The following is a 14,949-nucleotide window of genomic DNA, read 5'->3' as shown; positions in this document are numbered from 1 at the left end:
CTTGTGATCATTCTGACCCCACGGGGTGGGATTTTACGTGGAGCCCCAGATCGAGGGAGATTATCAGTGGTCTTGTATGTCTTCCATTTTCTAATTATTGCTCCCACTGTTGATTTCTTCACTCCAAGTTGGTTGGCTATTGCAGATTCAGTCTTCCCAGCCTGGTGCAGGGCTACAATTTTGTTTCTGGTGTCCTTTGACAGCTCTTTGGTCTTCACCATAGTGGAGTTTGGAGTCAGACTGTTTGAGGGTGTGCACAGGTGTCTTTTTATACTGATAACAAGTTTAAACAGGTGCCATTACTACAGGTAATGAGTGGAGGAAAGAGGAGACTCTTAAAGAAGAAGTTACAGGTCTGTGAGAGCCAGAAATCTTGATTGTTTGTTTCTGACCAAATACTTATTTTCCACCATAATATGCAAATAAAATGTTAAAAAAACAGACAATGTGATTTTCTGGATTTTTTTTTCTCAGTTTGTCTCCCATAGTTGAGGTCTACCTATGATGTAAATTACAGACGCCTCTCATCTATTTAAGTGGTGGAACTTGCACTATTGCTGACTGACTAAATACTTTTTTGCCCCACTGTATAGTGCTACCTTACATTGTAATGCTGTCTCTTATGATAAGGAGACTGCTGAAAAGTCAAGTCATAACAGGAAGTATCAGTCCAGCTAGAATTAATAGTTTTCTTAAAATATAACAAATACCGTAATAAAAATACATTTAACATAAAATGACTTTTAGTGTTTAATGACATTTTAATGATGACAACTCTACTGTAAAAGCATTGAATTGGATTGTGCACTATCTCTGCACATAGGGCACGGAATAAAAAAATGATACATTGAAAATCAATTGAATGCAGGAGTTGTTAGGAAGAGGCGGAATATCGGAGATTACTGGAGTCATAATAACTAACTTTCAGATTTTCAATAGACTTATGATTATCACTAGATGGCAGCCCGATTCTAAAGAATCGGTAGTCTAGAATCCATATATACTTTATTTATTCAAATGTAAGAATAATACAATTAATAAATAATAGTAAGAAAGAACAAAAATAATAGGCAGTATATGGAGAAAACACCAAACAAACGTTCAAAATTGGTGTGAAAATGTCACTGAACCACTTCACAACTAAATATATATAGTTTTGGTAACTGGTATTATCATTTTTTTGACGAAATTCGGCAGGAGCTTGAAGAGCAACGTCACTGGGCCCGCCTCCACGCAGTAGAAACTTGCTGTGAGGTAAAAATTCAAAAATCACACCAAAATGGCGGGCGGAGTGTGTCACAGTACGGCACGTTTCTGATTGGTCGCTCGCAGCAGGCGGCAACCAATCAGACACTGGACACTGTTGACGTCACTTATCTCCGGACATTAGCTCCGGACATTAGCTCCGGACATTAGCTCCGGACAAAGCCACGGAAGTTGGCACAAATTGCAGGAAGTAGTATTCTAGGCAATTATATATTAGATAGCTGATAGATACAAAAGTATCCAAAACTACTGACCAGAAGATATACAGTTTCTTTGGCTTCTCTTCTTTGTGCTACAATCTCTAGTCTCGAGTGGTAATATTACTCCTTTTGTAGATAACCAGCTGGCTTAGGAAGTCATTTAGACTAAGCAATGCTCCCTGGGAAAACAGATATACAAATTAGATCTCCTCCAATAGAAAGAAAACCATCTCTCTAGTGCCAGCCAACATTGCAACCCCTGGGGCCCAAGTCAAAGGCCTCTCCGCCAGCCATCCAGTACATTCCTCTTCACCAATGACGGGAAAGATCCCATAAACAACTGTCCACAGATAAGTTCCTCATTGAGAGGACTCGAGTTTAGCTTATATCATCCTTTTTGCAAGGCTCATTAAAGCAGATCTGTTTCCAGATTTTACAAGGCAAACTGCATAGATAGATATTTTAGACCAGATTAGACTGATATATTTCCTTCAAAAATCCAAGTCAGAATGGCTGTATAATCCTAACATTATGTTGAATATTTTTATGAGCACAGATTGTACTGAGCAGCGTGAGATCTTAGCAGCGCAGAGGGACAGTGAGGAGCTGTCAATCATTTTAGAACGAGTTAGGATTATAGATTGTGTTTAAGGATTATACAGCCATTCTGACATGGATTATCAAAGGGTCATATTTCCTTTTATAAATTGCATATGTGTGTGTATATACAGAGGTGGCATCAGGATCAGAAGTTCTGGGAGGTGCAAAAATTTGCCCAGCCACAGAGTTTAGGGCGGCTGGACCTGTAGCGCTGTCCAGTTTGGCAACATGGATACGGGTGCTGTCCTGCTGGAGTAATCAGCTCTCTTCTTTGGCCAATGCGACGGCACCACACCCTGCTGGGAGTTGCCAATTATTTTATATTAGCGCTGGTTTACTCCTACTGCCTGCTCCTGCTTTGCTTGTATGATTCTTGTTCTGACCTTGACCAGTTTACTGATGCTTCTCCTGACTTACAATTCGGTTCCTTGTCTTTCTCGCTTTGACCCGGCAACCTGACCATTCCTGCCAGCCCGCTCCTCCAGACAGTGGCTACTCCATGAACTCCATCCAAGGTCCCTGTTTAAATCCACATCCATGTGCAGGTCAAGGCTCCCCTGGGACCTGGCAGTTAGTGTAGATAGCACAAAGGCGTCTATGGACGTCTTATTTTAAGCTGTCAAGTGACCAAAAACAGAGACACTTTCTCACAAAGTAAATACAGCAGTATGTATCGTGAAATCTGGTTACGGCTCTGCTTTATAGGATTAGACATTGACTTATAGGGTAGCTACCTAGATAGATAAAGTTCTATCTTCTAGAGGAGAGCTAATCTGCAATATATAATCTGTTAATAAACTCCAGACAATATTAACTCCACTTAGTTCACAAACTGGGACAACTGGCACAATAGGAAATGTATAATACTTTTGAAGGCATCTTGTCACAAAACACATAGTACACGACAAAAAGTTAAAAAAAAAAGACAAAATTATGGTTTACCCATAAATAAAAAAAGGCGAAAAAGTTAATGAAAAAAAATATTAAAGGGTTTTTACAGGACTATAATATCAATGACCTAACAATATTTGATCCATGGGTCCATGGGGAAGATGCTCATTGATCAAATATTAGTGGCCTATGCTACCAATATTTAAGTGCTGGAAACTCCCTTTAACTCCTTTATCTCCCTATAATTTGCTCAAATTTAACTTGGCTTGAAGCTGAGTGCAATACTGTTGATACAGAATCTCTGCCCAGAAGGTTCGGGACCATCATCGAACACGTGACCAAGGTGAGCGTCACACTGTAAAAAATAAAGATAAATAAGTCGGTCACACACAAAAAAAGCAAAAAGAGAAAAATCTGTAAATGAGATTCATATAGTTTTTCATTTGAGGAGTTAGGGCAACCTATTTTTTAAAATATGGACCTACTAGATATAAGATGATCCCTGTGGATCTGACAGATGAAATCCCTGGAGATCAGCTGTAATTTCCATGGAAGATTTGGACAGCCACAAAGATATACCGTATATACTTGAGTATAGGCTGAGATTTTCAGCCCATTTTTTTAGGCTGAAAGTGCCCCTCTCGGCTTATACTCGAGTCATTGTCCCAAGGGGTCGGCACGTCTGCTCCCGGCGCTTCTCGGCATGTCCCTGCTTCTCTGTGTTCAGCGGTCATGTGGTACCGCTCATTAAAGTAATGAATATGGGCACGACTCCACTCCCATAGGGGTGGAGCGCATATTCATCACTTTAATGAGTGGTACCAGTGACCACTGAACACAGGAACAAGCTGCCGGCGTCAGAGACCATCGCATCGGAGAAGCAGGGACCGCGTCGTATAACGGGGGAGGGTGAGCCATGCGATATTCACCTGTCCCCGTTCCACCACCGCACGACGCTCCGTCTTCCGCATTCTCTGGCTGTGACGTTCAGGTCAGAGGGCGTGATGATGTGTTTAGTGTGCACCCTCTGCCTGAACAGTCACTGCAGAGAGATGGAAGACATAGTGGCGTGCGGCGGTGGAACGGGGACAGGTGAATATCGCAAGTGCCGGTACCCCAGCCTGTTCAGGACAAGAGGTATGTCATTTTTTTTTAATCGTAGCAGCAACATATTGGGCAAATGTTTCTATGGAGCATCGTATGGGGCAATAATCAACCTTTATGCAGCATTATATGGGGCATATTTTATTATGGAGCATCTTATGGGGCCATAATCAACCTTTGTGAGGCATTATATGGGGCATATTTTATTATGGAGCATCTTATGGGGCCATCATAAACTTTCTGGAGCATTATAAGGGGCATATTTTATTATGGAGCATCTTATGGGGCCCAGCATGAACTGTATGGAGCATTATATGGGACTCCTGATTCAATATGGATATTCAAAAACACTTAACCTACTGATGTCTCGATTAATTTTACTTTTATTGGTATTTATTTTGAAATTTACCGGTAGCTGCTGCATTTTCCATCCTAGTCTTATACTCAAGTCATTAAGTTTTCCAAGTTTTTTGTGCCAAAATTAGGGGTCTCGGCTTATACTCGGCTTGGCTTATACTCGAGTATATATGGTAAGTAGATTCTAAGATAAGAATCCCTTCTAAAAACTCCATATTCTCTAATTGGAAATATGGACAGGAGGTTTCCTCATGGAAAACCTCTTTCAACCTCTATATACAGAATGTCTAATATGTCAGAGTTACCTCCTTGCATATAACTTCTGTTCCTGCACAGCCTAAGGAGTTGTCCGGCCTCTGTAAGACATTTGTGCTTCTTTCGTCATTGCCGTTGGTGCCATAGGCTTCCCAAAAGGAGGGCCAGCCTGTCCCAGAATTATACTTTGTCTCTGAACTATGAGAGAGAAGAAAGAACCAGCAGAAGAATGAAATCACACATTCTCTGGAAGAATCTGATATTCAGCTAATAATTCAGATAACAGCTTCAGATTTCTTCAATGTGGCTGTTATTTTATGCCTTAGGAATATTACTAATGATTTAATAGATGCAGGGGCACATTTACTTAAGACAGATGATTTCCATGCGTTATTACTAGAGATGAGTGAATATTTTGAAATTCACACTCACCAGCTTTGCTGAATCTTCACTTGAAATTCCCATGACAAACTCCCTATTAAATCTGTAGTATTCTGTTTTCCTCACACAGTAATCTTCTTTATTACTATGCTGTCACACACTCACTATCTGTAATGTTTATTCAGTGTTGTACGACTTTGTCCCTGTCTCTATGACTAAGCTGTGATCTTTAACGTCTTCGCACCATCCAGATTCCCTCCAAAATGGCTGCTGTATTCTTTGCTTCTGTTTTACTACAAGCTATTACAGTCCCTCTGTCACGCAGCTGGGTATGGACCCTGTGCGCCACGGGCTGGGCTTACACTGGAGGGGCGTGACTAAATGTCTATCGGGTCTTGACTAAGACCTGTGATGGTGAGGTGATGCTGGACTGCCAGTAGACACCAGGTACCACTCCAGGGCAGTCCCCAGGACTGCAGCAGCTGATTGGATGGTCAGGGGCGCAGGTACGAGGTACAGGAGGGCGAAACAAAAGGGTAATCATAGAGCCAAATAAAAAAAACATGCAGATGCAGCAGTGCTGAGAAGTGCTGTAAGAGGCAAACTCAGCAAGACAGCCTGACACAAGGAGAAGCCACACGGTGACCACAGTGAGTAGGGTGGGGCAGATGAGTCATGTGATTTACCGCTGTGACTCCCTCTTGATTTGCAGTCCTACACCCTATGATGTGAATGCTGCTAGGCATTATGGGGAATGCAAGACACCTCCTTCCCCCTATCACCCTGCCGAACGTCATGTGATCCTTCTATGGGTAACACAAATTTTTCCAATGTGTAAAATGTTGTCAGCCATTTTAGGTGATTTGCATGCTCACTTGTTGGGGGAGCGACAGTCTTTTTAAACTGCAAGATTATCAAGACATGAGCTTTCCAAGGAACAGTACTTCAGGATTATCTTGCAGTGTAAATGGACCAAAATTGAACCTGTCGTCTGATATTTAAAATAACATATATCCTAAAAAGAACAGTAAGCCTAATGATTACCTATGGGTGCTTTGCTATCTTATTTAAGACTGTTCACTATGGCTCTATTCTATAAAGATTATATTATTTAAAAAAAAGAATGCAACACATTCTAAGTCATTGAGATCCAAAAGGATCCAATTTCAATCAACGCAAAATCCATGTTACAGATGAAACCTGTGACAGCTGTGTAAGCAGAGCATTATCCAAACTACTGTCCTCTATTGTCAACCATTGCAGGCTGCGGAGTACCATAATTCTTCTGGGATTACTAAAAGTAAGTCTGCAAAATGTCAGTTCCCCATATGATCACCAATGCATGTCACTTAAATCCAATTCTGAGAATCTCCTGAAACATTTCTATATTTACGTGTGATTGCTAATAGTATCTTTATATGCTTTGCACTTTGGTATACGCGTATGTCAATTCTTCTGTTCTTTATCTGTTTCTTGCAAATATAGGCACAGCTACTGCTCCCAACATAATTGTCACCTAGCTTTCAGACTCTACAATACTAAATGTACCCACTTCTGCAGAGAAAGGATGCATCAATACATCACTGACATAATTTGTACATTAGAATTTTGGCTAAAAAAACCCCAAGGAGTTTTAATAGTGGCCAAATTGGTTGTGATTCAGTTATTTAGTGATTCAGTATTTTGGAATTTATAGCCAGTTTGCTTAGTTATTGATGTCATTTGAATTGTGGATGTATGCTTGATGATATAAGGTCAGAGGAAAGAGAACATGCTGTCACGAGTGTGTCCGAGTCTGCAGACAGTCGCACAGCATCTGGCTGCAGAAGGTCTCTGTGGTTGGCTTTGCAGACAACTCTCTAGTCCTTATGACTATTGGACCCAGTGGAAACCTCCCCTCGGCTCTAATTGACATGCCTGGACTGGGTGTTTATAGACTTCCTGTCTTCTTTTGGGAATCGCCAATGATATTTCCATTTTCCCCTGTTGAGGCTTGGAGCTATAGCAGTCAGCTATCTTCCTCTTTGGTGCTGCTGGAGGACATCTGTGTTACATCTCTGAGTCTACTCAAAATAAGTGTTCCCCTTGTTTGTCTATCCCAGCTGTCTTTAGTTGTAGTGGAGATTGACTAGTGCTTACCCCGTCCTTCCCTAAGCAGGGTTTATTGCCAGGGTCAGGCAGAGATTAGGTTCCTGCTTGGTGATAGGTGCAGAACCCTCATCCCTTCGTGTTGCACTTCGTCTTTTATACACTGTGCATGACACCCCCTCCCTATCCAAGGCCTAGCTCTAGGGAGATACAGGGCTTAGGTTTCCTGCTCGGCGATTGGTGAGGAACCAATTTAGGGATGGTAGGGCAGGTAGGGTGCTATCAGATCTGCCTAGGGGTCTACACTCACCCTTTCCATAGTGTACCCTCATCCCTTCATATTGCACTTAGTTTTCCCACACTGTGCGTGACACATGCACAGCTTGCCCCAGGAAAAAGCAAACAGACGAAACCCAGAGTTGGGCAAGAGCTGGTGTGTCACATAGGATTTTTATTACATATTTACATGCCGTTTTTTGCTAGAATAATTAAATCCTTCTAGGAAACAACTTGTCCGACTGTTCAATTAATCTTTGAGATGTTCTATGCAGATGGAAATACTTGACACAGCAAGGTAAGAGGACAGCATCATTATTGGAATACAATACTGACTTATACTGCGTGTGGACGCAGGAGGATTGATTGTCTCAAAAGACTGTTTAATGCGTAAAGTGGTATTTAACCTGATATGAAGGGAGCAGCCTCCAAGGGCAATATATACGGCCCATTGCTCATCATAGAGCTCCCCACTATGTTTATCTAGCAAACCTCAAATAATCTTAAACTATGAAAATCATTATCTAAGCCCCTAACATGCTGACTAACAGACAGAAGGAAGAAATTAGGCTGCAAGTAAGACTTCTACCTGCTTGTTCCTACACAGTCTGCACTTGTGGTATTTCTGCTCCTGCACCTTCTTTTGTCTCTCCCACAATCAACCAGTACTTGTGAGCTATATGTTGTATTTTTTTGGGATTAGACACATTAAGGAACACTTCCATGGACTAGCTGTCCTACACAGAAAGGTAATATAAAAAATGGCTTTAAGCAACAAACTTTGAGTACATTTTGTGGCCCAGGCCCCAAAAAGAGGTAACTCCCTTATTATACAGGTGTAGGTATGGTAAGGACACATCTGAATGAGGTCACCTTAGTGTATAGTAAATATAGTGAAATATTTATATTAGTTTCTACAAATTGGTATATGTATTGGTTAGATGTATAGATTTGGCTTTTTTTTCTTGAATTCTGTATTTTGGGTGCAGCATAGCGGATAATGAGCAATCAGGTTGATCAACACAAAAAGCCATTAGGAAGAACTTAATTGTTTGGAATATGTGGGAGGTCCTGTATACTTCCTATCACACTTGTTGGTATGATTTGGAAGAAGCTAGGAGAAACGCGCGTCGGGGTGGTTGGACACAAAGCCTGTTTTTTCTTGTGTCTTGGTGATTACTCCAGTATTAGGTCATTTGTATTAACCGTTATTTTGCTTACACCTCAGGCAAGGTGGTGAGAGGAGATCTAGAGTCTGGGCAGGCACCTTAAAAGGGAACCACAGAATTTTGTAATAGACCTTTGTCTGGAATTATAATGTTACCCTTATTCCGAAACTATGCTTTGTACCTATTTGTTCACCATATGTTCTATGCCGGGTGCATTTTGTGTTCATTTTTTGAGGAATTCCCTTATACACTTGTTTAATATTTCAATATATTTTTCACTAAAACTATTTGCGGTTTAATAATTTTGGATCTCTTCTATTCTTGGGTAAAAATAGTGTGATTTTCAACATGATGAGTGCTGAAATGCATATTCATAAGCATTACATGTGCCAAATAGGAGTATGGCGTGCCAGTGTTGAGATTAATTGACATGATCTGTTACCTGCTCAAAAGGTGACAATTGGGTAAAAAAAAATCTGCAGCCACTGCGGTTGCAAAAATTGGACAAATATTTGATGGGACTTACTTAAAAAAAGGACAATTGAGGACCGCTGCCAACTATAGCACAAGCAAATGAGATGTAACCAACCAGGACTGGCTTCCCTTGTAAAAAAAAAGGACTGTAAGAGCCACAATTGTCCCTAAAGTATGCACGCCTTTTGCAAAAAAAATGTGGCGCACCTCAGATAACATTACCTGAACAATGGAGTGTCGCAGCACGCGCAGTGGTATGTTCCTTCTTCTGTGTGGTTCAGGTAGATGCCACTGAAAGGCTAGGCAGAGAGATATAACGCCATTATTCTATAACGTACCGTTATCACCAGTCTATAACATCTATAACCCCATAGTGAAGTTCCTAGATTCCGTCCGTGTACTGTGCACACTCAGACATCCAGCTGCTCACCAGTTCTGTGCCTTTTTCCCTGGTCACATAGTATTGCTCTGGGGTGAGTTTCTCTTGCCAGTCAGTGGAAACGACAGACTCGTCATATCTTGTAAGTGATCCTAATCCTTTGGGGAAAAAAAAAAAAGTAAGAAGAGAAATTATTAGTAGCCATCAAAAAAAATCACAAATAATATAGCTACAAGATTGATCATCACTGTCGGTGGAACATCTGCCCATCATGGAGAAATGACCATCAGTTTTGGGCAGGGGGTGGAAACATTCTGTATGAGAAGAGGGAAACAAGTCGCTGCTGGACACTTTGTGTCTTTCTTGAGAACATAGCCCATTCAAAAGAATTTCTCTGATTTATAAAAAAACAAAAAACACCTTTTTTTTCTAATCCTTTCTTTTTCAAACTCAGTCCAAAATACACGATTCAAGAATTTCTACTTTTGCATGTGAAGAATGCGACTGGACAGGACTGGAGTGATGGAATTAGTAGAAGTCGGCTCAGGTCACGTCTTGTTGGAGGCTCTTCAGCTGAGCGTCTGTATATTTGCAGCAAGGACGCAGATAACATTATCGGATCAGGCAGAGTCTGAAGCTCAGGGTTACATATCAACCACACATCCTGTCATAGCACATTATGAGAACCAGCGCTGATCACCGGGTATAAATACCACCCGGGAGACCTATTATAAGGGCATTAATAGCAAGGAATTACTAACAAGGAGGGTTCTTATTACAGTCTTGTATGGTAATTACAATGATGGGATATACCGATTTCGTAGAGACTGCTCTCATTGGTCTGTAAATGGAGTTTCTTGTGAATGGCCACCTACCCAGCTGGGATTCAGAAAGTATTAACAACTTATGCTCCGATGCAGGGCTGGACTGGCCATCCGGCAATTCTGGCAAATGTCAGAAGGGTCTGTCTGGTCATGACCCGACCTGTCTGCTGCGTTATTAACAACCAGTGTTCTCAAGACACCCATACTGGTAAGAGTTGTGATGAAGCACAAAGTTGCTGACTCCGTCACTTACCCCAGCAGGCCATGGGTATCATGAGAAATATTGGTCTTGTAGTAAATCTTCCTTTCCTTATTGGCACCCCAATCCGAGTTGCGTGTGGCCCAAAGTAACAAATCTGACTATGGTCTTCCTATTCCAGGAAGTTTTATTTTTGACCACAGCCATATCTTTGTGGGTTTGGATTTCCTTTCCTATTATTTTCTTACGATGGACGTAGGCACTATATCCAGGTCTATGTACGCTGAGTAAGGCTTTCTCTGTCAATCCTGCAGAGAATGGATAAAATGGTCGGACATATGCCAAGCAGCTTCATTCAAGCAGGAAACAGAGTGCCCCGTTCTGGCAATTCGGTGGAGGTCTCAGCAGTCATCTAGACGTTATTACTAGGGTTGAGCGACCTTGACTTTTTTAGGGTCGAGCCGGGTTTCGCGAAACCCGACTATCTCAAAAGTCGAGTCGAGTGAAATCGGCCGATTATGGCGAAAAGTCGAGGATCGACCGAAACACGAAACCCAATGCAAAGCCAATGGGAATTTTTTTTATTTTTTTTTTTATTTTTTTTCTCTCTCTCTCTCTCTCTCTCTCTCTCTCCTCCGTCCGTCCCTGAACTGAAAAGCTGGTGTTACACAGTGCAAATCGCTACAGCGCACAAGCGACAACATGGCGATAGGCGTCCACGCCCCTAAGACCTATGTCATCACTCTGCCCACGCCCCTTCATTGACTGAAAAAAATGGCGCCAAGCGCGTCATACGAAACGCGACTTTGGCGCGAAAGTCGCGTACCGCATGGCCGACCCCACACAGGGATCGGATCGGGTTTCATGAAACCCGACTTTGCCAAAAGTCGGCGACTTTTGAAAATGAACGATCCGTTTCGCTCAACCCTAGTTATTACCCATCTCTTGGATAGGTCTTACTTTCTTTTTATCTGGAATAGCCCTTTAATCAGGGGCATTTCATTCAATCATATTATGTGATGTTTTGCCTTCCTGGTTAAAATGTGATAAAACATAAAAGTAACACGAAAGGTTATCCAAACCAGAAAATTGATTTAGGCCAGGACTACACTGATAGTTTTTTTTGTAGATCTATTACGGTAATTTATTTTAACCCTTGAGCTACAGCTGCCAAGGAATAGACTGAGTTGCATGGAGTCTTGTGGCTGCAGCTGTCACTCAACAGCTTAAAATAAAAGCAAAAAGTCTTCACAAGATGTGGAAGCTATCATAGTCAATAGTTTAATACAAGAATACGGGTATTCAATAGCAACATCACTAAAAAGGAGTCTATATAAATCTGTTGCCTCTATAGGGGATTAAATTCAAACCAAGCCGTAAAGCAGCATATAGGAAAAGGTGTGGAAACCACATGAAACGACCAAAACCGGTAATACAAATATATAAATAATTTTATTGAACATATAAAATATTACATATAGAAAAAAACAGGACATAAATGGTACAAAGTGGGACCATGGTGTGAAACACCGCACAGAGGTGTGATTGTGTCAGCGGATGGAAAGACACAGACTCCTAATAATAAAGAATGGTCATATAGAGGAGAGGACTCCGGAGTACAGTTATAAATAACACAGGTATGGGGCATAGAACAATAATAAACCCTAGTCCTAGAATGTGGGTACTACAATGTGCTCATATTTACCATATAGGGATTAAATGCAATCAGTATCTGTAGCACAGCGACACATGTACACCCCTAGGAAAACCAAGTGGGGAAGACAAATAATAGTGCACCATCCACCTAACCTAATTAGTTCCCCCCATAGTCACGGTAGACAAAATATGGTAAGAGTCTAACTATAACTCCATGGGCTAGCGGCCGCTCAGCCCAAATGTATATTACCTCTCAAGACAAGGGGGGGAAGAAGAAGTACTCCGGTGTCCCTGGGTCCGGTCCGCTGGTCACCCGACGCGCGTTTCGGAGCTCGCAAGCTCCTTCGTCAGGGGGCGTGACACGTCAATAGTTGTAACCATAAGTTTACAAATGGTTCCCTTTAATATATAAACAGTCACGAAAAAAACATCTAAGTTCCCTCTAGAGGTGGCTGTGATAATGTGACCATTTATCTCTATGTCTTTATGGGAGTCTTGAAGCTCTGTATCAGATAACAAGATAATAGTAATAATTATAATGATCAAGATCTGAAGATATTTATGTTATTAAACTAATCAACACCAAAGTTATAATTCATTCATAAAAAAACTAAAATGAATAGTGTTCAATAATCAGCATTTGCTATATTCAATATATGATGCAAAACTTAAAGGAGTTGCCGACCTTGTAAAATAAAAACACCATGTACTGGCCTGGCAATGCTCTAGCAATGTGGGTTCTGGGTCTCCCGGGGCTTACTTGACATTGCTATGCCATGTGAGCCCTGCAGCCAATCCACTATTGAGTTGCTGCTGTGCTCTTACTTCTTCTGCTTCGTTGAAGTTCATCTGAAGATGCGAACCTCGGACAAATAGAAGAAGTAAGTGCGCAGAAACAGCCCAAAAGTAGCCCCTCCTTGGCTGCAGGGCTCACATGGCATAATAGTGTCAAGCAAGCCCTGGGAGAGCAGGAACAAAGATCGCAGGAGCAGCGCCAGTGCAGGAGGTGAGTATATGGTGTTTTTATATTACAAGGGCGGCTACTTCATTTAAAAAGGGGTTGTCCAGGTAGTTGATAACCCCTTTAAGAACCTATACAACTTCAGACGAATTGATAATAGTTGAACAATAATATCATGGACTATTTTGGAAGTTGATATTTTTCTCTATAATCAAATCAATATTTAGAACTTTTTGGAATCGTTAAATACACATAAACCTGTTTCTATGTTCATATAGCTGAGTTTTCTGGATAAAGGAATCAGAACTCTGTGTAGGGAAAAAACCAGAGCTACAGGTTGCAGTTTCTTGGTGGAGGGTTGGGTCACAGGGTGATTGATGCCTAATTGCCTGAAGGGTCAGTTTGTCTCTATACTGACTGTATCATCCAGCAGAATTGCAAATCAGGCTATATCCATGCATGAAATACAAATTCCATGAATATCATGAATCATTCTACGTTTTATATGATTGCTTATGTATAATATGGTTATATGATTAAAACTGGCAGAAACGAAAACCTTTCCATACTGAATCAATATGTGGTAAGATAAGTAATCTCTCATTATACTGTCCCCCCCCAGTGTTATCAGCGCAGGAGATATCTCTTCAACCATGACATTTCTTAATTAAAACCACAGGGCTTTTGGGTTAATTAACCTTCTGGATGTAATTCCCTGGAAATGACCACAGATGGTGCAAAGACAGTGGAAATTTCCAGCCAATGTCTATAGAGTGTAGCTCTGCCTGAGACTATCTCAGGAGGATGTTTGTGTTTACATAACATTTCTGTTACATTGTTGCAAAATGAGGAAAACATAAGAACCCCTGGTACCTTCCGGGCAGGTAAATATACATTTTGGGGACACATCATGCACAATAAATACACGAACCTGCAGAGGGGAAAGGGATTTATTGCAGAGATGCTCAGTGCAAATTATTCCCACACTCAACCTATAGGTAAAAACAGCAACAATAACAAACACATATGAGAACCCTAGTAAGCAGGAACAGAGCTGCCTCTTACCAGCCTCTGATTGCAGCCTCCTTGCACTGCTCCCCATGGAGGTGACAGGTGGGAGTCTTCTTTGCCTCATCACAAGGATGCTGAAGCTTCTCAGGAACCTGGTGGCCATGTTGCAGAATTAGATATAAAAGCTGTAGAGAAGCAGCAGAGCTGAGTTAGAAGCCTGCACAGTGCAGCAGTGCCAGGCTCAGCCTGCAGATATGGGAGATGTGTGAGCTCAGCAGCTCTGTGCTCCTGTCACTCCCCCTGTGATATCATGCACAGCACAGCACTGCAGTTAGTGGGTTAAAGGGCAGCAAGGATCCCCCTCTGCATTCCTGTACAGTGTCTGTTTACAGGGCTGGAGTACAGTGTCTAGCCAGAAGACACATAACTGTGAGTAAGAAGAGCCATGGGGTAACATAGTGCACTGCTTATATCTATGTCCTGCTGAATGCAGTGTATACTCCTATCTATGGATGCTGCTATTTGCTAATATTTCTACACATCAGACTTATACTTATTCCCTGATGTATTACCCCCCCCCCCAACTCATCACTAACTACTACCAACTCAACCCTTATGTTTCTGATGATCTCCGTGCCCTCAACTGTGCTGAATCAAGGCATCGACTAACCTACTCTTACCTGCTATTCCTGTGTACTACCGATACATCTTCACTCTTCAGCAAGGTGTCTGATGACCTTTTCAACTCTGCTATTCCTATGTGCTACCCATGGAGCGCCCCCAAATGCTAGGGGTACTGGGTACCGGGTCCTTCGGTTCTCAGGGGAATGTCACGGTGGCTGAACTGGTCCGTGGCCC

At 41.7% G+C, this 14,949-nt stretch overlaps 1 protein-coding gene across 1 annotated transcript; it reads right to left on the bottom strand.

The window, feature by feature from the left end:
* Positions 1-738: 738 nt before the first annotated feature.
* On the bottom strand, positions 739-14,367 carry MSRB2 (methionine sulfoxide reductase B2). The gene is made up of 5 exons (XM_069729558.1): positions 14,146-14,367; positions 9,492-9,598; positions 9,284-9,360; positions 4,724-4,871; positions 739-3,312 (listed from the first exon to the last, which is right to left on the bottom strand). The coding sequence occupies exons 1-5, from the start codon at positions 14,252-14,254 to the stop codon at positions 3,214-3,216; spliced, it is 540 nt and encodes a 179-aa protein (XP_069585659.1). The 5' UTR covers positions 14,255-14,367; the 3' UTR covers positions 739-3,213.
* Between the last annotated feature and the right edge of the window lie 582 nt (positions 14,368-14,949).

Source organism: Ranitomeya imitator, chromosome 6, assembly GCF_032444005.1.
Source record: "Ranitomeya imitator isolate aRanImi1 chromosome 6, aRanImi1.pri, whole genome shotgun sequence".
Classification (NCBI taxonomy): Eukaryota; Metazoa; Chordata; class Amphibia; order Anura; family Dendrobatidae; genus Ranitomeya; species Ranitomeya imitator.
This window is presented reverse-complemented; position numbering and strand designations above follow the sequence as displayed.